Below are 25181 nucleotides of genomic sequence, written 5' to 3'. Positions count from 1 at the left end.
GAGGAGTGGGCGGCAGGCCAGGCACACTCCTCACACAGATACCACTGGCCTCTCTCCCGGAGACCCAGGATGCTATTTAAAGGCGCCTGGATTTTCCTGGCCTTTCTATCACAAATCAAACCTCCCATGTCTTACTTTTTAAAAAATCAACAGCGAAAGTCTTCCCAAAAGCGCAATTGGCTTTGCTCATTAGGATAACAAAGAGCAAATTGCGGAGCCATGGCCTCAGAAGTCCGCATAAGCCAAGCCTGGAGAGCCCGGCTGCCCGGCCGTTTGCAGAGCTGGGCACGGCCTGGCAGACAGAGGACGTGTCGATGCCGGGACCCCGGAGTCAGCCCTTCTTCCCACCACTCCTGAGCTTTTCCAGGACTACGTGGAGTGAAATGTCCATGGATTCACAGAGCCCCTGGGAGATCGGGAGTCTGTCTCTGGTCCCAGAACAAGCTGTCTTTGTGCAAAGGCCAGGACGGAGCTGGAGGTGCCGCTGTCAAGCCCACCTCGATCACCCTTCACCCACCCCGGACAAGGGCGGGGAGAGATGGTGCCCAGGCAAAGTGTGGCTTGCTTCTCTCGGTGGCAGTCTTCCCAGGACTTGGAAATCATCTCTACAATTTCTTCTCTTCCATCAGTAAATTACAATAATAGAAGGGTTCTACACAGTGCCTTTGTGGGATAAGGAAAAACTACCGCCAGAAATTAGTCATTATTCTCTGGAAGGACAGGGTAATGAAGGGTTTCAGATGCGCATTCTAATGGAAAACAAATGGAAAGATGGGTTAAATATTGACTCAGCTCCAGAGGAATTTCGAAGGCTTGAGTTCATCTGGGGACGTGAGCACACCATTACAGGCCCAGGATCCATGAGGGTCCTGTGTGACCCCCACACTCTTCTCCAGCCCCCCGGGATCCATGAGGGTCCTGTGTGACCCCCACACTCTTCCCCAGCCCCCCGGGATCCATGAGGGTCCTGTGTGACCCCCACACTCTTCTCCAGCCCCCCGGGATCCACAAGAGTCCTGCATGCACCCCACACTCTTCTCCAGCCCCCCCTGGGATCCACGAGGATCCTTCATGTACCCCATACTCTTCCCCAGCCCCCCAGGATCCACGAGGGCCCTGCATGCACCCCACACTCTTCCCCAGTCCTCCAGGATCTACGAGGGTCCTGCATGCACCCCACATTCTTTCCCAGCTTCCCCAGGATCCATGAGGGTCCCACATGTACCCCACACTCTTCCCCAGCCCCCTGGGATCTATAAGGGTCTTGCATGTACCCCACACTCTTCCCCAGCCCCTGGAATCCACAAGGATCCTTCATGTACCCCACATTCTTCCCCAGCCCCCCTGGGACCCACAAGGGTCCTGTGTGTACCCCACACTCTTCCCCAGCCCCCTGGAATCCACAAGGATCCTGCGTGCATCTCACATTCTTCCCCAGCCCCCCTGGGATCCACAAGGGTCCTAAGTGTACCTCACACTATTCCCCAGTCCCCCAGGATCTACAAGGGTCCTGTGTGCACCCCACACTCTTCTCCAGCCCCCTGGAATCCACGAGGATCCTTCATGTACCCCACATTCTTCCCCAGGCCCCTGGATCCACAGATGTCCTGCGTGTGCCCCACATTATTCCCCAGCCCCGCGGAATCCACAGTGGTCCTGTGTGCACCCCACATTCTTCCCCAGTCCCCCTGGGATCCACAAGGGTCCTGTGTGCACCCCACATTCTTCCCCAGTCCCCCTGGGATCCACAGGGTCCTGTGTGCACCCCATATTCTTACCCAGTGCCCGGGATCCACAAGGGTCCTGTGTGCACCCCACATACTTCCCCAGCCCCCCCCGAGATCCACAAGGGTCCTGTGTGCACCCCACATTCTTACTCAGCCCCCCCGGGATCCACGAGGGTCCTGTATGTACCCCACATTCTTCCCCAGCCCCCTGGGATCCACGAGGGTCCTGTGTGCACCCCACACTCTTCCCCAGCCCCCCGGAATCCACGAGGGTCCTGTGTGTACCCCACACTCTTCCCCAGCCCCCCCAGAATCCACTAGGGTCCTGTGTGCACCCCACACCTTCCCCAGCCCCCCCGGGATCCACGAGGGTCCTATGTGCACCCCACATTCTTCCCCAGCCCTCCTGACTTCATGAAATCCCCTGGGGCGCTGCTGACCTGCCCTGCTGGGCTCAGAGGGTGTGGCAGGAGCTGTGGCTGGCCCTTTTGTGGTTGGGGTGCAGAGTGAGATGCCCTGTTAGTGAGCAGGATGCAGAGCCCGCCCCAGGGGCTCCCCAAGCAAGGGGACTGTGACTGGGAAGTGTAGGCAGGGCTGGCAGTGCCAGGTGTGGCTGCGCCCCGGGCTGAGGTGTGTTTCCAGAGTCTCCACGGCCGGTTTTCAACCCCACCCTCCTCTCTCCTCCAAGAGATCCTCTCTGCTGCAGCCACCATGGCCTTGGAGGCCGAAAGCTTGTTCCTAAGCAGCTGGACAGCCCTGGGGGTGAGGGGAGCACGTCTTTCCCAAGAGTCCCTGCCAAAGTCCCAAGGCAGGTCTCACTGCCCTGCCCCTGCCCCCGTACCCCTCCCCAGGGCAGAGGGTGACAGCCTGTGGCACACAACCAGGGGACACCCTCCATCTTCATGCGTTCCGGGCTGTCTGGGATTGTGGGCAGCGCATGTGCGTTCGCCATTGAGTAAGACGGGGCTCCAGGAAGTGGGCGTTCCCACCGAGGCCTTCGGCCCGGGCTGCAGAAGCGACCCTAAGCCTGGTGAGTTCTGATGGTGGGAGAAGGCCCTGCTGAGTGATCCACAGATCTGTACCACAGACGTTTTCCACAAAGAAATCAACGCTCATTTATTTCAAGTTTCCCAGAAAGTGGAACCAAAATCAGGGTTCCCTCCAAAAAAAACAAGGTGCACCTGAAATGATGGGAGGGCCGAGGATTTTTGTCCAGTTTCCAGGGGGGCCTGAGGCCCACGGAGGTGACTAGGGGCCCCCCACGTGCAGGGGGCTGGGGCCTGCTTCGCAGCCCTCACTCCGTCCACCCAAGCTTCGCCACTTCCGTCTCCTGCGTTGGGCTTCCCGATGGGATTTCACTGGAAGATATGTCTTCTCAAAAAATCTTTTTGTTTTGAGATAATTGTAGAGTCACATGCAGTTGTAAGAAATAAGACAGACAGATCCTGTAAGCCCTTCAGCCAGCCTCCCCCAAGGGCGATACCTTGCAGAACCACAGCGCAGGTCACAGCCAGGAAACTGATCTTCGTAACGGCCACAGCCCCTACTAGGATCCCACCAGTTTGACCTACATTCATTGGTGTGTCTGTGTGTGTGTGTCTCTGTGTGCGTCTGTGTGTGTGTCAGTGTGTCTGTCTCTCTCTGTGTGTCTCTGTGTCTGTGTGTGTCTCTGTATGTCTGTGTGTCTCTGTGTCTGAGTGTGTGTGTCTCTGTATGTCTGTGTGTCTCTGTGTCTGAGTGTGTGTGTCTCTGTGTGTCTGTATGTCTTTGTGTCTGAGTGTGTGTCTCTGTGTCTGTGTGTGTCAGTGTCTGTGTCTGTGTCTGTATGTGTCTCTGTGTGTGTGTCTCTGTGTCTGTGTGTGTCTCTGTGTCTGTATGTGTATGTGTCTCTGTGTGTGTGTCTCTGTGTCTGTGTGTGTCTCTGTGTCTGTATCTGTGTGTGTGTCTCTGTGTCTGTGTGTGTCTCTGTGTCTGTATGTGTGTCTGTGTCTCTGTGTCTCTGTGTCTGAGTGTGTGTGTCTCTGTGTGTCTGTATGTCTTTGTGTCTGAGTGCGTGTCTCTGTGTCTGTGTGTGTCTCTGTGTGTGTGTCTCTGTGTATGTGTGTCTGTGTCTCTGTGTGTCTGTGTCTGTGTGTATGTCTGTGTCTGCATGTGTGTCTGTCTGTGTGCCTCCCATCAACCCTAACCTGTGGCAGCCATGACTCTATTTTCATCTGTAGTGTTGTCATTCCAAGGATACTATAGAAATGGAATCACAGCCATGTGTTCCCTTTTGGGATTGGCTGTTTTCCTGCAGCATCGTTCTCTGGATATACAGCCAGGTCGTATCCATAGCTCGTTCCTTTCTATGGCGTAGAATTCCGTGGCCAGGGTGTACCGCGGCTTATGAGCCATCCCCGATTGATGGATGCTGGGCAGTTTCAACTCTGGGCCGTGATGAACTGAGCTGCTCTGAGCACCCATTCCTGCATGGGGTTGCGTGTGAACATAATTTCCATTTCTCTAGAATGAATGCCCGAGAATGCAACTGTGGGGTCATCTTGGGAGTGGGCGTTTGTTTTGTAGGGAACTTCCATGTTCTCTGCCAGAGGGGCTGCCCCGTCGCACACTCATCCCGCCCTCCTGAGAGACCCGGATTCTCGGCATCCTCAGCAGCATCTGACGTTGTCATCGCTTTCAACGTTAGCCATTCTGAGAGGTGCGTGGTGGTCCCTCGTGGTTTTCATGTGTTTTCCCTCTGGCAAATGGTGCTGAGTGTCTTTTCCTGTGTGTATTGGCATCTGCGTGTCCTCTTCAGGGAAACGACTCTTCATGGCTTTCGTCCATTTCCTACTACATTATTCTTTTACTGTTGAGTTTTCAGAATTCTTTACGTATTCTAGATACAAGTCCTTTGTTGGACATGTGGTTTGCAAATATTTCTCCCACCCAGTAACTTGTCTTCCATCCTCCTCCCAGGGTCTTTGCGAGCGAAAGTGTTTAATTTGGAGGAAGTCCAGTTTATCCATGCTTCCTCTTATGGAGCGGGCTCCAGCGTCAAGTCTGAAAGCTCTTCATCAAGCCCTAGGTTCTGAAAATGCTCTTCTCTGGGTGTTCTAACAGTTGTTTAGGTTTGTAGTTTACATTAGGTCCGTGATTCATTTTGAGTTAATTTTTATATAACGTGAGATGTAGATGCAGGTGTATTTTTTGCTCATCTCCATATTTTCCACGACTGCCCCAGCGCCATACATTGAAAGGCTGTCCTCCCTCCAGTGAATTGCTTTGACATCTTTGCAGGACATCCATTGGGCACATTTGTGTGGGTCTGTTCCTAGGTTTGTCGGTCTATGTGTCTCCTGCCAACACTGCAGGATGACCAGTGTGTCTCCTGCCAACACCGCAGGATGACCGTACTCTCACGGCCAGCTTCACTACCGGGTAGAGGGATGGCTTTGTGGACAGTGTGAGGTGGTCATGCCCTGGCCTTCACCTGTGTCCCTCCACCAGGGTGGGAACGTGCACACAGCACTGCCCGTACTCCGTCCCCTCCTTGGCAGGCAGGGGTTCTGCCACGCTGTCCACAGCAGTGCCGCGTGACCACAGCGTGGCCCTGGTGTGGCCCCAGGCAAGCTCCTTCCCACTGCCTCACACATCTTCAGTAAAAGAACAAGGACAGTGCCCACCTCATGGACAGGGAAGGTCAGGGGCAGGCACTGCTCCCAGCAGTGACGCTGTCATCGACAGTGTCCTTATTATCCACAGCTGTAACTCCTTCATATCAACAGCAACTTAATAATACATTCTGGCTCAAAATATCAGTTCATTTTCCTGACTCCACCAAGGTAATTTTGTCAACTCAAACCTCTCTTAATAAATACAAGACAACTTTGAAAACCACCTGTGTTCCAGATTCCTCGGAGCACCAAGGTCCACGAGGTCCTTGCCCGGTCCCCCTGCTGGTCTGCCTGGCAAGCCCTGTCTTCCCTGAGGGCTGAGCTACACCTCGGATACACACATTTGTGAATTATCACAAATTCCAAATCAGCCATGTCTGAACGATGCAGTTTTCTGGCCTGGGATGGGCCAACCGTGGCCATGCCTGAGGTCTGGTTCCCAGACGCTGGCCTGCCAGGAGGATTTGGGTGCAGGTGATTTATGAAGGACCCGCCCCCTTCCAGGAGATGTCCGGGAGGGAGGAGGAGGTGCAGGACGCCCTGACAAGCAGAAACAACACCTCAGAAGGGCCCCAGTGCAAGGCAAGGTTGCTGGGTTCTGTGCACGGCCCCAGCAGGTTCTCGGGAGGGGAAGAGGTGTCACTGAAAACGACAGTGACCACTGAAGGCGTCTGTCCAGGTGGCATCCAGGCCCCTGCAGCATTGGCTATAAGCCACAGCTGGTTTCCCCCTCCCCTCTAGAGTAATGGCCCACAGGCTGCATTTCCCAAGGGCTCCTCCTGCAGGATCCTGGCATTTATATCTGCAGGAGGACTCTGTGAGACCCGTGGAGGCCTGTGCTGAGAAACAGCCGCCCTCGCCCCAGGGCAGAGAAGTGCCTGGGGGACCCTCGGGGCTGTCTGCCTGCAGATCAGCATGCAGCCCCCCAGGGTACCTTTGGGTCTAAAAAGGTGTGTTCTGTTCCTTTGAACTGGACCTTTTGAGAAGAGCAAGCAACAGATGAAAAATAGCTGCAGCCGCCACCCTGACCTGAAGCTCACGCACCGGCACCTGCCTCAGGCCCAAGAACCGCACTGAACGTGGGCTCTGCTGGTCTCCACCGACGATCCCTGCTTCTCTGCACCCAGGGGCAGGGCCAACAATGAGGCCTAGTGAGGTTCCACGTGGGAAGGACACGCCTTCCGCTGAAGATGCGATCATGCGGTCATCACAGAAACGTGCCGACAGCATTCGTCCAAAGTTCTCCATACGAATCAGCTCACTAAATGCCACAACAGCCCCAGGAAACGGCTAGTTTTATTTCCCCCGCATACAACATGAGGAAGTGAAGTCACCGTTCTGTAACAGTAAAGACCCACAGCAGCTGGCAGGGAAAGGCAAGACTTAGAGGCCAACGGACTGGCTCCTGAACGCCCCTGCTAACCACTCTGCAAACCGCCTCCCCTTCCCCACCTGTGTGTCAGGAATGCCTTTGGCTGAAAGTCACAGAAAACCCAACCACAGCAGCTTGAACCAGTGGAGGCTGGGGTGAGAGCTCAAGGTGTCGGGCTGAGGACCCCCCTTCTCAGTTCTCACCACGTGGTCACGAGGTGGCTGCGGCGCCCTCAAGCATCACGTACACCATCAGGCAGGAGGGAGGAGGGGGCGGTGTTTAGCATGGGCAGTTTCCTGTAGGAGGAAGTCCCAGGTGGCTGTGTTGTCCTGTGGGTAAGATGGGCATCTTAGCTGGGTGCTGCGGAGGGCACCAGGTGGGAACGCATGAACCCCACCCTCCAGAAGCCCACTGTCCAGTTGAGAAACCCAGAGACACATCCGCTCCTCAAGGTGCAGGCTTCACACCTGGAGAAAGGCAGGGAAGCAAACATCCCAGGCCACTGTGAACGGGAAGCGCCTTTCCCTGCCCCCAGGCCCTGGCAAAGGCTGTGCCCTCAGCCCGCGGCGCTGTCCCCCACCCTCTGTGCCAGCTCCTTTCCTCCTGCAGCTCACAGCCACTTCTGCACAGACGTCTTGCCCTGGCCTCTCCCCCAGGCAGCCCCCTCCACGCCCTGGGCGATTCCCTTGACACCCAGAGAGTCACTCAGGTGGCTGTTGGTCTCCACCACCGGGTTCCAGTTCTGAGCACAGAGACCCCATCTCCTCCTTCACCCTTGTGTGGAGGCTGCAGGGAGAGCCCAGCCTCAGCCTGACCCCAGGGGCAGCTCGCAAGCCTCGATGACAGCTCAGACATGTCCCAGTGCTAGCCTCTGGTGCTCCCAAGGTGGACTCATTCTGCAAGACGGGCAGGAGTCCATGAGGACCTCCTTGGTGGGGGGTGGTGCTTGATGGACAGGTGGGGTCCACACAGGCGCAGAGGGAGGCAGATGTCTGCCAGGCCCACAGTGAGGCCAGGTGTCTCGCCCAGGGCAGGAGGGCAGTGGACAGCCAGCCTGCCATCTGTCCTGCCTGGTCCCCTGGACCCCTCGCTCCCCGTCACTGCCCAGTGACCGTTTTCCACCGCTGTCCCCCGCAGCATCAGAGAACAAGCTCTCAGGGCTCGGGAACTCACCCAGGCTCTCAGCATTTCTCCAACTGCCCAGGGAAAGACACCTCCGTATTGATGATTTTTTAACCGAAAAGGACTCTAATCGGTATGCGCTACTTCCTCTAACCCCTCGTAACTGTGTGGGGCCTATAAGTTTTGAAATTAATGTCATTTTAAAATATTAAAAAGCAGGGAAATCTACGTGCTGCAAATGAAGTCAAAGAGACCTTCATCTATACAGCACCGAGTTTTCGCTTAAATAGATTATTCTATTAGTGGGCCCCGTTTATTTATTTATTTTATTTCTTTGCCGGCGGAAGTACCCCTGAGGTTAATGCACAGATGGCACTAGATACTTGAAAGTCGTCTGAATATTAAGAATTTAAATCTCTAGCCTCAGTGATTTGAGCAGAAAGCCAATTATGGGGCTGAATTAGTTTTCAAATTAAACTGCAATTGAAGGCTTGTGAAATTAATCCTTTAAGGCGCATGGCAGCGTTGGTACATGAATTCCGAGAAAGAGCCGAGCCTGGCAGCCACCGCTGTCTCCCCCTTTCCCTGTTAGCACGATTCATAAGGAGGTGTCCGGCATCTCCCACGTGAAAGACGAGGCTGCTCCTCACCTGCAGCCGGGGCGGGGGATGCTGTTCTGACTCGCTGCTTCGTTGATGGGGAAATATTCGGGTCTGTCTGCTGGGGGAGAAGGAGGTGGAAAGAGGCCTCCAGAGAAAGCCCTAGAAAGATGGTTTCCTTCTTGTTCTCAAAGCCCACGGGGCAGGAGAACTCACCTGGGCACCCCAGGTTAGCACAGATGCCACTGGGTGACCATTCCTCGGCAGAGGGCACAGGTGAGGGACTGCTGGCCGCGTCTTTCCTGCGGGGAGCCCAGGTTCAGCAGATTTACAGCCTCTGTGGAATGGAGCCCTGCAGGACTCACACTCGAGCGTGGCCCAGATCCTGCATCACTGGAGAAGCGAGAGGGTCAGTGGGGACACAGGGATCCAGGCTCCCTCTTCCCAGACACCAGAGCCAGCCCTGCTCACAGCACAGGAAGCAGGCCAGAGGGACAGGGCAGCTGTAGGTGCAGAGGAGGAGCCGAGGCTCCCCAAGGTGAAGCGAGGGTGCAGAGCCCTGAGGCTGGGACGGCTGCCCTAGTGCCGAGCCCCACCTGGCCTCCGAAGTCACCCAGGGCCGCGGAGACTCCTGCGGGGGGAAGAGGCCCCCATCTCCTCCCAGCCTTGCCAGCATGGGTTTCCGGGCACCGCCTGCCTCAGCTTCAGCTTAGCCCCTGGGCGGGTGGACTGGAGCCCCCCCAGTTCACGTCCACCCAGAACTTCAGAATGTGACCTTATGCAAAAATAGTTCTTTGCAGACATTTTGTCAAGATGAGGCCAGTAGGGTGGGCCCTGAATCCAATGACTGTTTCCTTCTAACAAGAGGACAAGACACAGGGCAGGGCCCAAGACGGTGGAGGCAGAGGCTGGAGTGACGTGGCCACAAGCCCCAGAGCACCCAAGTTGGACGGCGCCCCCACCCCAGGAGCTGGAAGGGCCGGGACAGGGCTGCTGATGCTGAGCCCTGTGTGCTGGTGCTGCCTCCTGGCCTCTGGAACTGACAGGGCCAGTTCTGTTGCTTCAAGCTGCCCATCTACGGTGCTTTGGCACAGCAGCCCAGGACACCAGTGCAGTCCCCTTTGGGGGGAAGCCTGGGGACCCCCCTGGTTTCACCCACTTTCCTCCCCGTGCAGCCAGAAACCCCGTCCATCGAACATCCTGCCACTTGGAGACTGTGGGGAACGCAGCACATGCCCCCAGAAACGCGAGAAAACGCATTGCTGGGGAGGGCTGTGTGACCCAAGCCACGGAGACCACATCTGCTGATCCCAGGATCCTGGAGCGGCCACTGTGGCTCAGGGACTCCAGACACAGGGGCCCATGGATCCAGTGAGATCAGAGGCACCGCAGTTCCCTCTCCAGGACACACTCACTCAACTCCCAGAGCCAAGCCCTTGCCAGCGCAGACGGCGCCCATGAGAGGACTGAGGGGGAGGTGGCCCCAGCTTCCTGGGCAGACCCTTATGAGACAAACCCGATTATCTCCACCCATCATTCCCTCCTGAATTCACTGACAAACCAGCCCTGGTGAGTTCGCCGGGGCCTCCCAGGGCAAGGCCAAGTGCAGCAGTTGTACTGTTGCCCATGACCCCTGGCCGTGGTCCTCTCTGGGGCTGCACGGAGTTGCTCTCCTGCCCTGTCACCCACCCGGGCCCTGGCTTTCTCTCCGGTGCGCTGTGCAGCAGAGCCTCCAGGGCCTTATGCCACACCTGGGGGATTTTCTGCCTAAATCCACCCCTGAGTGGATTTGAGGCAGCCTCGTGACCTTCAATCTGTGTGCGCCCAGACCTCATGCCCTGACCCCTGCCTGGCCTCTCCCTATGCTCCCACCCCTGCCCCTGCCCCCCAACAGCTCTGCCAGGTACCCCTCCAACCACCCTGCATCCCTTGCTGCATCTGGCGGAAGGCAGTGAGCTGACTTCCTGGCTAGTTAATGTAGGTGATGGACTGACTTCCTGGCTGGTTAGTGTAGGTGATGAGCTGGCTTCTGGGGAAGGTTAGTGTAGATGATGGACTGACTTTCTGGAATGGTTTGTGTAGGTGATGACTGACTTCCTGGCTGGTTAGTGTAGATAATGGGCTGGCTTCCTGAATGGTTAGTATAGATAATGGTTGGCTTCCTGGCTGGTTAGTGTAGATGATAGCTGTCTTCCTGGCTGGTTTGTGTTTGTAATGGGTTAGTTTCCTGGCTGGTTAATGAGATGATAGCTGTCTTCCTGGCTGGTTTGTGTATATAATGGGTTAGTTTCCTGGCTGGTTAATGTAGATGATAGCTAGCTTCCTGGTGGTTTGTGTATGTAATGGGTTAGTTTCCTGGCTGGTTAATGTAGATGATAGCCGGCTTCCTGGCTGGTTTGTGTATATAATGGGTTAGTTTCCTGGCTGGTTAGTGTAGATGATAGCTGGCTTCCTGGCTGGTTTGTGTATGTAATGGGTTAGTTTCCTGGGCTAGTTAGTGTAGATGATAGCTGTCTTCCTGGCTGGTTTGTGTATATAATGGGTTAGTTTCCTGGCTGGTTAATGTAGATGATAGCTGGCTTCCTGGCTGGTTTGTGTATGTAATGGGTTAGTTTCTGGTGGTTATGTGATAGCTGGCTTCCTGGCTGGTTAGTGTATGTAATGGGTTAGTTCCCTGGCTGCTTACTGCAGGTGTGGTCAGAATTCTATTTTTATATTTGGTCTGGTCATTGCTCGTGTTTATATTGAACATGTTAGTAGCACCTGGGATCATATGGTACCCTGTCACCACCAGCGTCCTGGCACTGAGGTCATCAGGGGACAGAAGTTTCCTACCCAGAGGACCATCAGTTGTTCTGTAGTGGCCATGCCACCCCCTGGCATGGGGGATTTTGTTTATGAGCTTCAGCCCCTGGGGTATACACAACGTAGGTCTCAATGCTTGGCACAGAGTGGATGTTCAGTGAATATTTGTTCCAGGCCCCACTCTGCTCTCAGAAATGACGTCAGCTTGGGCAGCCAGGGTTTTCCATGCCTGCAATTTTTTCCTTAGGATAAACTCCTAGCAGTGGATTTGCTGAGTGGGCACATTTTGAAGGGTTTTGTGTATGCACAGCCAAACCGCCTCCGAGAAGCTGAGGCCACCCCCTCCCCCCGGAGGCCATGGAAGGTGCCAGCTGCCCTCTGTGCCATCACAATTAGGTACCATCATTATTTTAAAGTAGCTTTTGTACATTTGACATGTGGAAAATGTCTTCCTTTCATTTCTTTGATCAATAATAAAGTTGGTTTTAAAAAGAAGGAGAAGCAGCAGAAAGCCCATCTGTGTTAAAGATGTAGGATCCAGCCCCTTTGACAAGAGGGCTGCACCCCAGTGTTCCAGCAGGTGTGTTGGGTGTGAGACGGTCAGTGCCTTCTCATTGTGCCTTTGGATGTTTCCCGGTGAGCGTGTGCTAGTTACCATGAGTGTGTTTTATTTCTGCATCCAGAAAAGAATTCTCAAAAGTATATCATTTGGCCTTAAAAAGCAGATTCCTGAGCATAGCAAAAAGAAAAAAAGGTAGATGCTTAGATGGACCATGTTTTTGTAGTTGGCCGGAAAGCAGTGAGCAGTACTTGTTGCCAGAGAGTGGGATTCTGAGCCACCTCCCAAAGAGGGGCCCTGCCATCGCCCTTTCCCGGGAGTGAGACGATGCAGATGGCTGGGGTGGGTTCTTAAGAGCAGCATCCATCCTCAGGGAGCATCCAGGGAGGAACCAGCAGGAGAGAGACGGGTAGAGGCTGCCTTCCAGGTGCCCACGCACACACACCTGTTTCCAGAACACTCGCTCTGGGCTCATGCACATTTGACTCTGAGTCCGGGATTGTGAAGCCCTGCTCTCCCTTCCTGAAACACTGACACCTTGGCTTTGCCAGTGCAGGCACTGTCAGAAGCAGGGGACCTCCCCTCAAAGAGCTTATGATAGGCTGGGTGCAGTGGCTCACACCTGTAATCCCAGCACATTGGGAGGCCGAGGCAGGTGAATCACCTAAGCTCAGGAGTTCAAGACCAGCCTGACCAACATGGAAAAACCCCATCTCTACTAAAAATACAAAAATTAGTCAGCATGTTGGTTCATGCCTGTGATCTCAGCTACTTGGGAGGCTGAGGCAGGGGAATCAGTTGAACCCAGGAGGTGAAGGCTGCAGTGAACAAAGATCATGCCACTACCCTCCTGCCTGGGCGACAGAGCAAGACTCCATCAAAAAAAAAAAGAAAGAAAGAAAGAAAGAGACAGCTTATGATAAAATTGAGCCCAAGTAAAGTGGGGGATTCCTGGGTGCTCATCACATTTTCCTCCTCACCCCAGGCCCCTCCTCCTGTGCCCTGGCGGTGGCCAACAGCTCTAAGTGCAGGATTTGCCTCCTGAGGCAGGAGGCGAGCAGAGGAGGGCACAATGGCATTGGTTTAAAGCCATTACTGTCTTGAGTTAATGAAGAGCTAATGTGATGAAAGCCACTACAAGCTTCTAATGAGCAGTCCTTTCCATGGGGGAGGGGTGCTTAAACTAAGGCGGCTCACAAGGCGTGATGCACCTGCCAAGGTGAGCTGAGTTCCGATGACTCTGGCCATCTCAGAACGTCCAGGCTCTTCTCTGTGAGGAAGACATTCTATTTTTGCAAAAACTCCACCAAATGGAAATGGGGATATTGTTGCTTGCATCAGATGTAAGGGGTGCAATTATTTGTAACCAAAAAGCAGGCAGAGACTTGGACCCCTGATCAATATCCGATTAGTGCTTGGTTAATGAGCATAAACCGAAGAATAGATCAGCCCCTCAAGTCAGACACATGGAGTTTCCACGCTGGAGGACTCTGGGTTCTGGGCCAGGGCCGCCAGCTCATCATATGGTGGGGGTGCAGAGGGGGTTCGTCCACACCAGGACCCCTTCCCAGGGCGGGCATCCTGGGGCCATCTGTGTTCCCTGGTACAGAGACGCGGGAATGCTGTAGGTGGGAGGGATTTCAGTCCAAGGGAACCCTCTACAGCTGTCGGCCTGAGCAGGACCTCTGAGGAGTCAGAGGGGAGGCAGCCAGACTGGTTCCTGCCGCAGAGGCCCAGCTTCTAATGGGGCAGGGGCCGACAAGGGGTGAGAGGCACAGACAGCTTGGGAGGTGGGGACCCAGACAGCTCCATAGTATTCAGGGTCATAGACAATGGGGGGAAGGGCCAGCATCTCGACTCCCGAACCCACAACAGGCCATAAACCCCACTGTCATCAGCCTTAAGGCAAACCAGGCGGTTATACCTCCATGCTGGGCAGGTGTCCCCTCCACGCTGGCTGAGTGTCCCTCCATGCTAAGCGGTGTCCTCCATGCTGGGTGGGTGTCCCCCCACACTGGCCGGGTGTCCCTCCACTCTGGGCAGGTGTCCCCCCACACTGGCCGGGTGTCCTCCATGCTGGGCGGGTGTCCCCCCACACTGGCCAGGTGTCCCTCCACTATGGGCAGGTGTCCCCCCACACTGGCCGGGTGTCCCTCCACTCTGGGCAGGTGTCCCCCCAGACTGGCCGGGTGTCCTCCATGCTGGGCGGGTGTCCCCCCCACACTGGCCGGGTGTCCCTCCACTCTGGGCAGGCGTCCCCCCACACTGGCCGGGTGTCCTCCATGCTGGGCAGGTGTCCCCTCCACGCTGGCTGAGTGTCCCTCCATGCTAAGCAGTGTCCTCCATGCTGGGCGGGTGTCCCCCCCACACTGGCCGGGTGTCCCTCCACTCTGGGCAGGTGTCTCCCCACACTGGCCGGGTGTCCTCCATGCTGGGCGGGTGTCCCCCCACACTGACCAGGTGTCCCTCCACTCTGGGCAGGTGTCCTCCTCCCTGGCTGGCCGGGTGCTTTCCTCCTGTGCTGGAGCCGCCTCTCCTCTTGTCACCTGGTTTCCCACCATGTATTCCAGTGGAGAGGGCAGGAGACGGGGAGCTCTGAGCACATGTGGGGAAGCCCCATCCTGGCCGGGCACACCTGGCTCCCACTGAGCCAAGCCTCCAGCCGTGGCACCTACAGCTCACAGGCTGTGGTGGACACACAAAGCCTCTAGACATGACAAACGTGGCAAGTGCCTTCAAGGAGCTCAACTTATTGAATGAAGGACTGGCCTTTATTCTGAGACTAAGTCTTTCCTATGATTTTGGTGGTAAAATATTATTTTCCTTTCATGAAACATTTGAGCTAGATGTGCACTTTAAAGTCTTCTCTGGTAGAACTAGAAGTTGGCAACCCTATATTGATTCTCCTGTATTTTTAAAAACCAATGTTGTCCCTGAAATCCAAAAAAAGAGCATACAGCAGGGGTCAGCAAACCACCAGCCAAACACAGCTCAGCACCTGCTTCTGTGAATGGTTTGATGGGAACACAGCCATGCCCGTTGCTGGACGCATCCTCTCAGGCTGCTTCTGTGCAGCGTTGAGGAGTTGGGACAGAGAATGTGTGACCGCAAAGCCTGACATACGTACTGTCCGGCCCTTTACAGAAAGTGTCTGCTGGACCCTGGAGGAGAGTGTGGCTGCTTTCAGCCTGCGTCTAGCAGAGCTCACTGGACCCAGCCACGTTCCCCTCCTCTGTGGGATTCAGTTTCCCCATCTGTCAAAAAAGGAGGTGGCCACAGTCAGGGTCCCAAAAGGTCTGTTTCCAGCCTCCCACTGACTTCCCATTCCACACATCCCACCTGGCCCCTCCTCAATGCCAGGCCCTCTCACGTCCACATCCTGGCCCGCCTTTTCCCCAGGTCCCCAAGCCTCCGAGGGGGCTTAGTCCTCCTCCATACATGACATCGCACAGCAGCGGGCCCCTTCCGCCCAGGGACTGCTTGGAGGAGGCAGCTTTGAGTGGTGGGGAAGGACCTCCTGCCTAGCCTTCGGGGACCGAGGAGCCCTTCAGGACAGATCAGCTGGAAACGCCACTCCACATTCCGTCCTGAGTGGGGAGAGCTTGGCCCCAGTGGGCAGGGAGTTCCCGTGATGTCGTGAGGTTATCTGAGCCCCGTGGAGGTGGAGGAGGGGACCTCTGTGGCGGGAGGCTCCCAGGCGTTCTCCTAATGTGATTTCTCAGTGACGTGATGGACCAGGGCAGGCACTCAAAGGGAGCACATGGGTCTCTGCCTCACGGCGGACCAGTAACCCTGGGGTGCTGGGAGTCCTGGGCTGACTTGCTGTCCCTGCACCTCCTCCCGCTGGTAGGGCTGAGTGGAGAAGAGCTCCAAGCCCAGATGGCAGACCCCAGCCCTGCTCCACCACCGTCCGAGGTGTGATTGACCCGAGTTCCTGCACGTGGGCAGCAGGCCGTCTGTGAGATTTCTCTGAGACGTGACAAACCCATGCACAAAAGGCCCTCGGGCCAGCTGGGCACAGGGTGGGGAAGAGGCCAAGACAGTCAGAAGGGCTCCGCATCCCCATCCAGCCCGAGTGACCGTCATTCTCATCACCCCAGCCAGCCATGCTGCTTTTGGTGAGCACGGCAGACAGTGCCTGGTCCCTTCTTCCCTCCCTGGCCAGGGCTTTGCTTCTCTCTCTCCACCTTCTCCACGTCCCTACCATCACCCTGCCACCCCCACCATCACAGCTGCAGGCCCTTTTCTGTGACAGGCATGTGGATCCTCACAGGTTTCACAGACGAAAATGCCAGGGGCCACGAGTGGAGGGGAACAGTGAGTGCTTCGGGAAGCTGGAGTGGCTTCTCCCTTTGACTTTCTGAACCAGATGAGCCAAATGCAGTCACCACCAACCCCATGACTTTCCCAGCTCTGCCCTTTCGTAGAGATGGGTGGTTTCAAATAGTGCTTGATGCGCCGACGTTGGCTTCGCTTGCTCGGGGATGCCTGGCTTGATGGTGGCTGAACATCAGTAACACTGCCCTGGTCAGACCCACCATCCACTTTGCAAATGAAATTCTGCAGGCGTTTGTTCTGGTGTTTCGGTAAGCAGCTTTAAAACCCTCACAAGGCAAAGTTATTTTTGTTTATACAAGTCATATACCTTAGATGCACCAGTGTATTTATCCTTTATATAAACATTATGTATATGTATATTTATAGGAGCTGTGTGTGTGTGTGTATGTGTGTGTGTACATACTAGAGAGAGACAGAGATAGAGACAGAGGTCCTCATATCTTCCTGCATTTCCAAGGTGCCCTCTAGAATCATTTTCCTTCTGCCTGAAAACACCCTTAGTATTTCCTCTAGCGTGGGTCTCTAGGTGGTAATTTTTTTGTTTTATCCTTTAGTGTCTATTTTTCACTTTTATTTTGGAAAGTTTTTTTCACTGAATAATGAATGCCAGGTTCCTTGTGAGTTCCTTGTATTCCACCGTTCTCCAGCTTCCATCATTCCTACCGAGAAGTCAGCCTGAAGTCTTCTCACTGCCACGCTGAAAGTTTTGTGCTCTTTTAAGAAGGAGGCTGTGTGTGATATCATCCCTCTCCATGAATGATTTCTTTTTGCTGCTAAGTAGGGGACACTAACAATCACAGAGAGCCTCAGCCTAAGTTACTGCAGTTAGCTCTGTGCGTGTGTTAGGACTGTTTCTCCCCAGTTCACCCTCACTCCTAGGGTGCTGCACTTCAAGGTTTTCCTCTTAGGAAAATGCAGAGGAAAGCCAGCACAGAGGCAGGGGGATGTCTCTTTACAGGGGAGTATGGTTGGGACCAGGCTTGTTGTGCTCTAAAGTGGTGGGGACATCGTGATGGGGGCAAGGATCATCGGGGTGGGGTCCCCAGTTCCAGAGGCTGATGGTCACCAGGCCACGGCCCCTCCCACCTATTTGCTTACTGCGTAAATACATCTGTTTGATTGAACTATAATTCACATGCCATACAGCTTGCTCTTTAAAGTGCTCCTGCCTCCGCTTGCCTTTCTGTGTTTTCATGAAACGTGTCTGCTTTGAGAATTTTGCATTCAGTAGAAGCTGAAAGCTGCAGCAAACTCCTAGTCCAACACACCCAAGGTTCCTCCGCGTCCCACCTGGGCTTGTCCTGCCTGGGGGGACGGCCAGAGTGGGGGTCTTCTCTGCAGAGCTGCAGAGGGAGGGCGAGGTAGGGGAGGGGTGGAGGCGGAAGGCTCCCTGCCTGCTCTAGGGTCCTGGAAACGGGTAGTAGCTTCGGGCTCCTCGCAGACCCTGCCTCCTGAGCATGAGGCCACCCTGCACCCTGGGCTTCTGGCACAGTCCAGCAAATGTCCAGCAGGGCATCTGTGTGCCAGGTCACAGAGACAGCATGGACCCAGCCGTGCCCTTGTGGTGGCTGTAATCCCACAGAGGACACAGACATTAAGCAGACACACAGCTGTTTCAATGCAGGTGAGATGAGGATGCACAGGGCCCCATGACTCAGTCCAGAGGGCCAGGACGGGGCTTTGGGGATGAGGAGGAGTTGGCCAGGTGGAGGAGAGGGAAGAACGTTCCAGATGCAGAACAGATTGTGCAAGATCCCAAGGCTGGTGTGGCGAGAGTCCTTCATCTCATGCACACAAGAATGAGCACCTCAGGTCTCTCTGAGACCACCCCCCGCCCCCCGCCTGACCCCAGCCCCGTCAGCCAGGGGAGGCACTGTGCTGGCAGAGGCTGCACCATCCCCAGGGCCCAGCAGGGCACCAGCAGCTCTCCTCTGTGCGTGAACGCTGCAGGGCTGGGCACCAGAGCTTCCAGGGTTCTGGGGCATCTCAGGCAGCCACCAGGGCAAGGTGAGCACACACGTGTGCAGAGCCAGGGCAGGAACACCGGAAGGTGGCGGGCAGAGTGCAGCCCCAGGACTTCCAGGTGGGAGAGCCCGCCGTGCCAGCATCAGGAGACAGCAGTTAGGAGCTCAGGGAGTGGGACCTCCACCGGGCACAGTGATAGCACAGAGTTGGTGCTCAGTAGGCAGTGACTAAAGCCCCCACCCACCACTGCTCCCAGCAGAGCTTGGTCCTCAGACCTGGAGATGTCCTGAGGCCACAGGGTGGGGTGTGCTGATGCAATCCCTCCCCAGGGCAGGAAAGGCTGCACAGCCAAAGGAAAGCCAAGTGCCATTCTCAGAAAGTGGGGAATGTGCCAGTGTGCACTATAGACCTCAACCCCAATGTGTGCATGGGGAAACTGAGGCACCAAGCTGAGAGAGTGCACAGGAAGCTCAGCGAGCCCCTCTGAAATGCCAGTGGCCCCCAGTCCCAGGGCACCCCCAGATGTGCTCCATCTGATGGAGTCCCATAGGCACAGCCTCCCTGCCCAGGGGTCCCTTCGAGGTTTGTTTTCCACTGTGTCCTCTGCGGTGTTTATTATTCAGCTTCTGTGTGTCCAGACCTATACCAGGCCCTGCTTCAGTACCTGAGTCCCTCCCTTTAAGCCCAGCCAGGCTGGGTGCCCTGCAGGAGTGGAGGCACCTTGGACGCACTGTCGGGGCCTCAGGCCACCCGGCTCCAGACCTGGTCTGCTGTCCCATGCTCTGGAAGCTTAGGGAAGTTCTTCCTCCTCTGAGGCCTGGTCTTTCCCCAGCTGAAAAAGGAAGAGATCAGAGCAGATGACCTCTAAGGACCCTCGAGCTCTAGAAGAAATCCTTCTGTGATTCTATAAGGTGGGGTGGAGGCGGCAGGTGCACCAACACTACCTCTGAACAGGCCGGGAGGAAGGGGGTTCCGCTACGCCAGACTCACGGAGAGCTCTGCGGTCGGGGGGCTCTGCCCAGGTGTGTGCGGGGGCGGCAGCCTGTGTGGCAGGCCATCCCCATCTGAGCTGCTGTCTCTGTTCCAGGCACCTACGTGATGACCGTCACGGCCAACGATGCTGACGACAGCACCACGGCCAACGGGATGGTGCGGTACCGGATCGTGACCCAGACCCCGCAGAGCCCGTCCCAGAATATGTTCACCATCAACAGCGAGACTGGAGACATCGTCACAGTCGCAGCTGGCCTGGACCGAGAGGTGAGGCGGGGCAGGGTCTGCGTGCAGGTGGGTGAGCTCCTGGTCCCCGGGGCTCCGAGTGAGCTGCGGTCAGTCCTGGCACCTTCACCCCAGGACTGCAGGATCTGCTGAGGCCTCACCGCCCTCCAGTGGCCATGAACAGGTGCCCGCTCCGCTCAGACAAGGCTCTGCAGATGAGCTGCTCCTGGTCCTGGGCCCGTCATTCAGCTGGGGAGATGCCCATGGGCCCAGGACCGAGTCAGGAGTGCTGTTGTGAGGCCCGTACAGATGTAGAGGAAGCAGATACCATCCCCATCTCCTCTGTAGCCGGGGGTCCCCCGCCTGCCCTGGGGAGAGAGGGCAGCCCCTGTTTGCCCCCCCCCCACACACACACACACACACCTGTGAGCAGCTCATTTCCACAGGCTGGCGCCTCTCCGGGACGTTTGCACAGCTTTTGGCAGAGCAGGTGGTCTGACCGGAGTTTGTACGTGCAAGCCCCTGCCCACACACTCCCGCACACGTGATGCTCCAGAGGTACAGATGGGATGGCACGGCTGCCGGCTGTGCCCAAGGAGAGGACAGGACAGCTGAGGAAGGGTCAGGCCCGTGAGCGCCGGCACCTCTGGGATGGCCCCTTGCAGGGGCAGGGGCAGGGGTTACCTAGAACCCACAGACTGCCCTACCTGCGAGCCATCAGCTCCTGGTCTGTGACGCGGAAAGCACAAGGGCCGAAAGGGCAGTGGGGATGCTCAGGGAGGTCCAATGTGGCCTCGCCCTCCAGTCCAGTGCAGGGGCATGGCTGGCTGCATGCTGGCCCGGGAAACCGTTCCCTCCCTACTCTAGATCGGCCGCGAGGGAGCAGCGTCAAATTGGAGAGGCAGCTGGTTCTACTGAGCAAGCGGAGAACTGGGAAGGGGAAGGTGTGGGAGTTTCACGGGATTGGGTGCCTGCAAGGGAGGCATGCAGGCGTGCGGAGGGTTCCAGATGCGCAGACGCAGTCCATGAACACACCTCTTCATACATCTCGTGTGCAACATGGCAGCAGTCTTCCCTTAGGGCCGGGGTTTTCATATTGTAATGATAAGCTGGGGATCTAAAGGGGACTATAGGCCACCTGCTCTGGCCTGCACTGGTTTCGTGTCGGTCCGCCCTCCCTCTGGTTTCCGAAGGGGTTGAGGGAGTCCCTGCGGCTTCAGGACCATCTGGTCTCCTTCAGCACGAGTGTCTATAGATAAAGGGACTAAAGACAAACAACTAAAGCTTTCCCACTGCCAGGTGGAGGGCTGGGAGGTCTGGGGGACTCTGTAGTTTATATTGTAGGAAAGAATATGTGATATTTTCCAGGCTGAAAATATATATAGGCAACATCTGTGGACCCCTCGTCATAGCTGAAAATCTTGTGAGGCCCCGGCAGTCAGTATGGGTGCAGGCTCTGACCCTGGGAGGGATCAAGAGCGCCACGGAGCCCATGATGCCCTGGGGTTCCCCCAGCTGGCCTGGTGCACCCCACAGGAGGGACACCCCCTGGCCTCCCTGGGCCGGGCATTCCTGTGGGCATGTCAAGGCCCATGATAGGGACGGTGCCCAGCCTCCTGGGCTCAGCTCCCCCTGCCCCTACAGATCATGGCCACTGGGCCAAGGGAGGGCCAGCAGTCCCAGCCACCCAGAGATCTCCCCACCCACTGGCCAGGCCCCAGTGAGACTGACCTGGCAGCTGGACCCCCTGCCCAGGCCGGACACCGAGGCAAGGCGGGGCCAGCCTGCTCCCCCAGGCCCACGGCAGACACAGAGCAGTACCTGCCCCCACCCCCCGCCCCCTGCTGTCAGCAGCTTCAGCGTGGCCTGCAAAATGTTCCAAATAAAATGCTCATTTAAAAGCCATTAGAGGTGTGGTTGACAGACGAGATTTATGAAGATTGAGGGACAAGAGGAGACGCTGGTGTTGCGGGCGCTGGCGTTCTCCGCTGTGTGTGCCTGGGGATGTGAACAGCCCGGCTTCTATCCGACGGGAGGCCCCGTCTGGTGCATCTCAGGCGTGGTGTGCTGGAGAGGGTGGTCCCGTGTCTTCCTCCTCCAGGGCTCTTCAGGAACGTAGGTTGTGTGGTTATTTTCCTTGATGATCCTTCAGCTGCTAACATTCGATTCCAGGAAGATCCATTTCTGTCTCCGGTTTCTGTCTCGTGCGTGTGAAACAAGCTGGTTGATGCAGTGAAACCTGGGACCGCCATGTGGACTGGCATCGTGGGGGGACAGCAGAGCCATGGTCCAGGGGCTCAGGGGATGGTCATGGGGCTGGACTTTGGAGCCATGACCCCCGGAACGTCCCTGGGATGCATTGTGTGACAACGCGTCTTTGGCTGGGAGGACCCCTGGCCTTCCTCAGACCCCCAGGCGGGGGATGGGGTGTAACCCAAATGAGGCCTGGCCCCAAGCAGACTGTGACAGGGTCATCACGAGGAGCCACGGGGGCCCCAGAGGGAGGCCTGCGTGGACACAGATGGGCGTGGTCGTCCCAGAGAGGACAACAGGCCCTGGCCTACGTGAGTGGCTGGGAGCTGAGCTGCAGGCCTGGGGCAGCTGGGGCAAAGCTAAGGCCCCATCGTGGCCGTGGCATCCTCATTCCCAGCCACGATCAAAACAAGACCTTCATGGGCAGCACATGCCCGGCAGCAGGACCCCTCCCCCCTTCTGTTCCCCCTGCCCCTTTCAAACTGAGCCCAAGCCTAGGAACATCCAGGTCCCTGAGCTGCTCCCTCCGCAGGTTCGATGCAGCCCCTGGCTGGAAGGTGGCTGTGGGTCTTGAATCTGAAACAGACCTAGGCGTGGCCTGCAGCTGGCTGCATTTGGGTACAGAGACAGTGTTGGGCGCCCTCAGGGCTCCTCGTGAGCAGAACCAAAGGTGTTCATGTCATTTCCACGTTATTTTCCTTGTGCAAACGAGTCTGTTTCCCCTTCTAAAGGCACCAGCTGGAGGGCTTCTGTTAGAGAAGCTGCCTCCAGCACGCAGCAGCCATGTCCCCGGGCCACCACCTGGCCCCAAGTCTTCAGCAGCCCCTCCCAGTGGGGACATTGAGGCAGGCTCCCCTCCCCAGACATGGAGAGGTCATCCCCTTGGGCCAGTCTCTGCAGCAGTTTATGGCGGTCTCAAGGTCGTAGGTGACCTCTGAATTTGTGACCCCTTGGCCGGAGGAGACGCAGGGCCCTGGCCTTAGCCACCCCCCTCTGCCCGCTCAGCCATTCCAGGTCCTGTCTACCACCTTGCACACAGTCTCTCCCACTTTTTGGCCTTTGCCTGGGAATAGAAGTCCTGGAAGCTGCCAAAGACTCAGCGGGGGTGTGCGCTGCTCGCCAGGGCTCTGCTTTCAGTGTGGTCTGTGCTTAATGTTCAGAGCTGCCCTGCTCTTCCTTCGCCCACCTCCTGGGGCCATCTGAATAATGGTTTGTAGTTAACCGCTTTTGCAGCAGGGGAAGGAGGTTGTCGGATTTCAACAATAAACAGTAAAACAACAACACGTTTTAAGACAACGGCTCCAGGACCACTGTTGCCAGGTATTAGTAAACCCACGCAGGCAGCCACTGACAGCAGCGTAGACGCCAAGCGAGCACCAATTCAGCACCCCCGGGGCCTGGCCTTCACCCAGCAGAGCCACTGTCCCCCTGGGCCCAGGCCTGCTGGGCCCAAGAAGCTGATTTCTGTCTGGCTTGGCCTATCACAGAAGAGCACACGTCGGGACCATTTCTCCACCAGCCCAGCTTGCCTTGCCTCGGCCAGACAGCTCAGCCACTTCTGAAAAGGACACATCAGTGGTTCCTTTTTCTCTTCCTCCCCCTTTAAAAAGATTCATCTCCCCTGCCCTTGTGCAACAAGCAGAGTCCTGGGGGGAAGCACCAGAGATGCTTCTCAGCACCAGCCTCCATCTGACGGAGTGACTCATCTTTAGGAAGAAGAAAATCCACAAACATCGTTGCCGCCGTGTCTAATTAGGCAGTGCTATGTAAATTGAGCGTTTCTACATGATTAAGATGTCAGGAGAGGTTTCGATAAGACCTGAGCAGTTCAAGTGTCTCTCGTGTACCAGCCGAAGATGCCCCACTTGCTAATCCTATTCATCTGGCGTTGTTTCCTAATTAGAATATTTATGGCCTAATGAGGAGGTGAACGTGCTGCCCGAGCCCCGTCCTGAAGGTGAGAGTGGGCTCTGCAGGCGCAGGCGCCATTGCGATTGTTGTGCAGTGAAATTAGCACCGGGCCAGCGTTGTTCTCAGCATCCCTTCCAGGCTTCTCCCAAGGACATGGATTTTGTTATTAGAAACTGAATCCGGCCTCCCGGTCCTATCACAAGAGGACTATCACCTGGTCACCTTCATCAGCTTGAAATTTCTTCCCAAACAAGGTGGGCCAAATTCGTGATCTCCTGGTCTGAAAGGATTCTGGGGAAAGCAAAACCCACACATCCCCGAACGTCTTCAAGACCCTCCGCCTGCCCGGCGCTGTCATCCGATGGATGGAGTGTGATAACGTGGCTTTGTTCTACCACTCGGGATATCGTTCTCACCACCATCGACTTTAGTTAATGTATTTGCATGATTCAAATTCCAGTAGAAAGTGTTCGTCGGTGACCAGAATGTCCCCTTTCCGTTTGAAAGCGGCGTGGCATTCTGAAGGCGTTTCTCCCAGGCAGCGAGCCTCTCGTAAGCCCCACCCAGAGGCGTCTGCCTGGGGAGGGCAGTGGCCTGGGGGAGGCAGGGTTCAGCGTTTCCTGCTGGCTGGGTTTTGAATCACTGTCACGGAACCCTGTTTTGAAGACACTGAATATGGCTATGTCGTCTCGGAGAAAAAAAATATTAGCAACTGAGACAAATCTGCTGACCCACCTTGGGCCGGATTTGTGCCCCTGAAGTCTTCTTGATCTCCCCTCCGCCCCCTCCCAAAAGAAGAGAAGAGAGGGAAGAACAGCGGTGAGAAGGGGGGCCCAGCCAAGGAGCCGTCATCTTGGGGCTTCCACCTCCCTCCAAAACAGAGGCCTCGGCTCCCGAGTCCCATAGCGTCCCCCAAGTGTGGGGCACTGAGCAGCCCCATGAGGACCCCAGGCCAGCAGGTCACCCCCAAGACGCAGAGGCCGCCACCCCTGGCCTTGGGGGTGAGGGTCGGATGCAGAGAGAGGGTTGCGGTTTGGGCACGGCCCCCACACAGGATGAGGTTCCCAGGCACGCCAGGCAGTGCGTGCTCTGAAGGTTGGGCCACACATGAGCTGGCGCCCACCGCTGCTGTCTCAAGGTTTCTGAAGGCCAGAGCTGGCAGGTGTGGCCACCCAGCAAGGTGAGAAGAGGTGGCAGTGAGTTACAGAGTGAGGGCCCCCCAGGCCCCAGGAGGGCAGGAACAGCGGTGCTAATGGTGACCTGGTTTCATGGGGGACCCTGGATGGCAGAGGAGGGGGCTGAGCCACAGGATGGCCCAGGTGACCCCCGACCAACTCAGGCTACTTCCCGCCGAGGTCCCTCCCTGGTGAGGAAGCTGAGTGCCCCTTACACCCACCAGCATGTAGGGGTCCTGCTGCCACAGGGCATGAGTGTCAGCCACGCTGAACAGGGTCACAGCAGAGCAGAGTCAGGACAGCTCCTCCATCCACGGACACCACTGGAGGATGAGCCCGCAGCCCCTGAGCGGTTCTCCCACCGTGGGGCCACGTGCACACAGTGTGATCTCCGTGCCTCAGGAACCTGCGCGCGAAGGGAGGGGAGGCGATGGCCATGGAGTCTGAGGGGAGGCTCCATTCCAGCCGTGGCATTTCGTAA

At 56.5% G+C, this 25181-nt stretch overlaps 1 protein-coding gene across 1 annotated transcript in view; it reads left to right on the top strand.

Moving 5' to 3' along the window:
* The window catches only part of CDH4 (cadherin 4), a 676470-nt gene that overhangs the window by 591342 nt on the left and 59947 nt on the right, over window positions 1–25181 (top strand). Inside the window, exon 7 of the mRNA XM_030825780.1 lies at window positions 19231–19403. Coding sequence (XP_030681640.1) covers window positions 19231–19403 — 173 coding nt within the window. The remainder of the gene's footprint in view (window positions 1–19230; window positions 19404–25181) is intronic.

Source organism: Nomascus leucogenys, chromosome 13, assembly GCF_006542625.1.
Source record: "Nomascus leucogenys isolate Asia chromosome 13, Asia_NLE_v1, whole genome shotgun sequence".
NCBI lineage: Eukaryota > Metazoa > Chordata > Mammalia > Primates > Hylobatidae > Nomascus > Nomascus leucogenys.
Note: the sequence above shows the minus strand (reverse complement) of the source record. Positions and strands in the feature narration are given on the sequence as shown.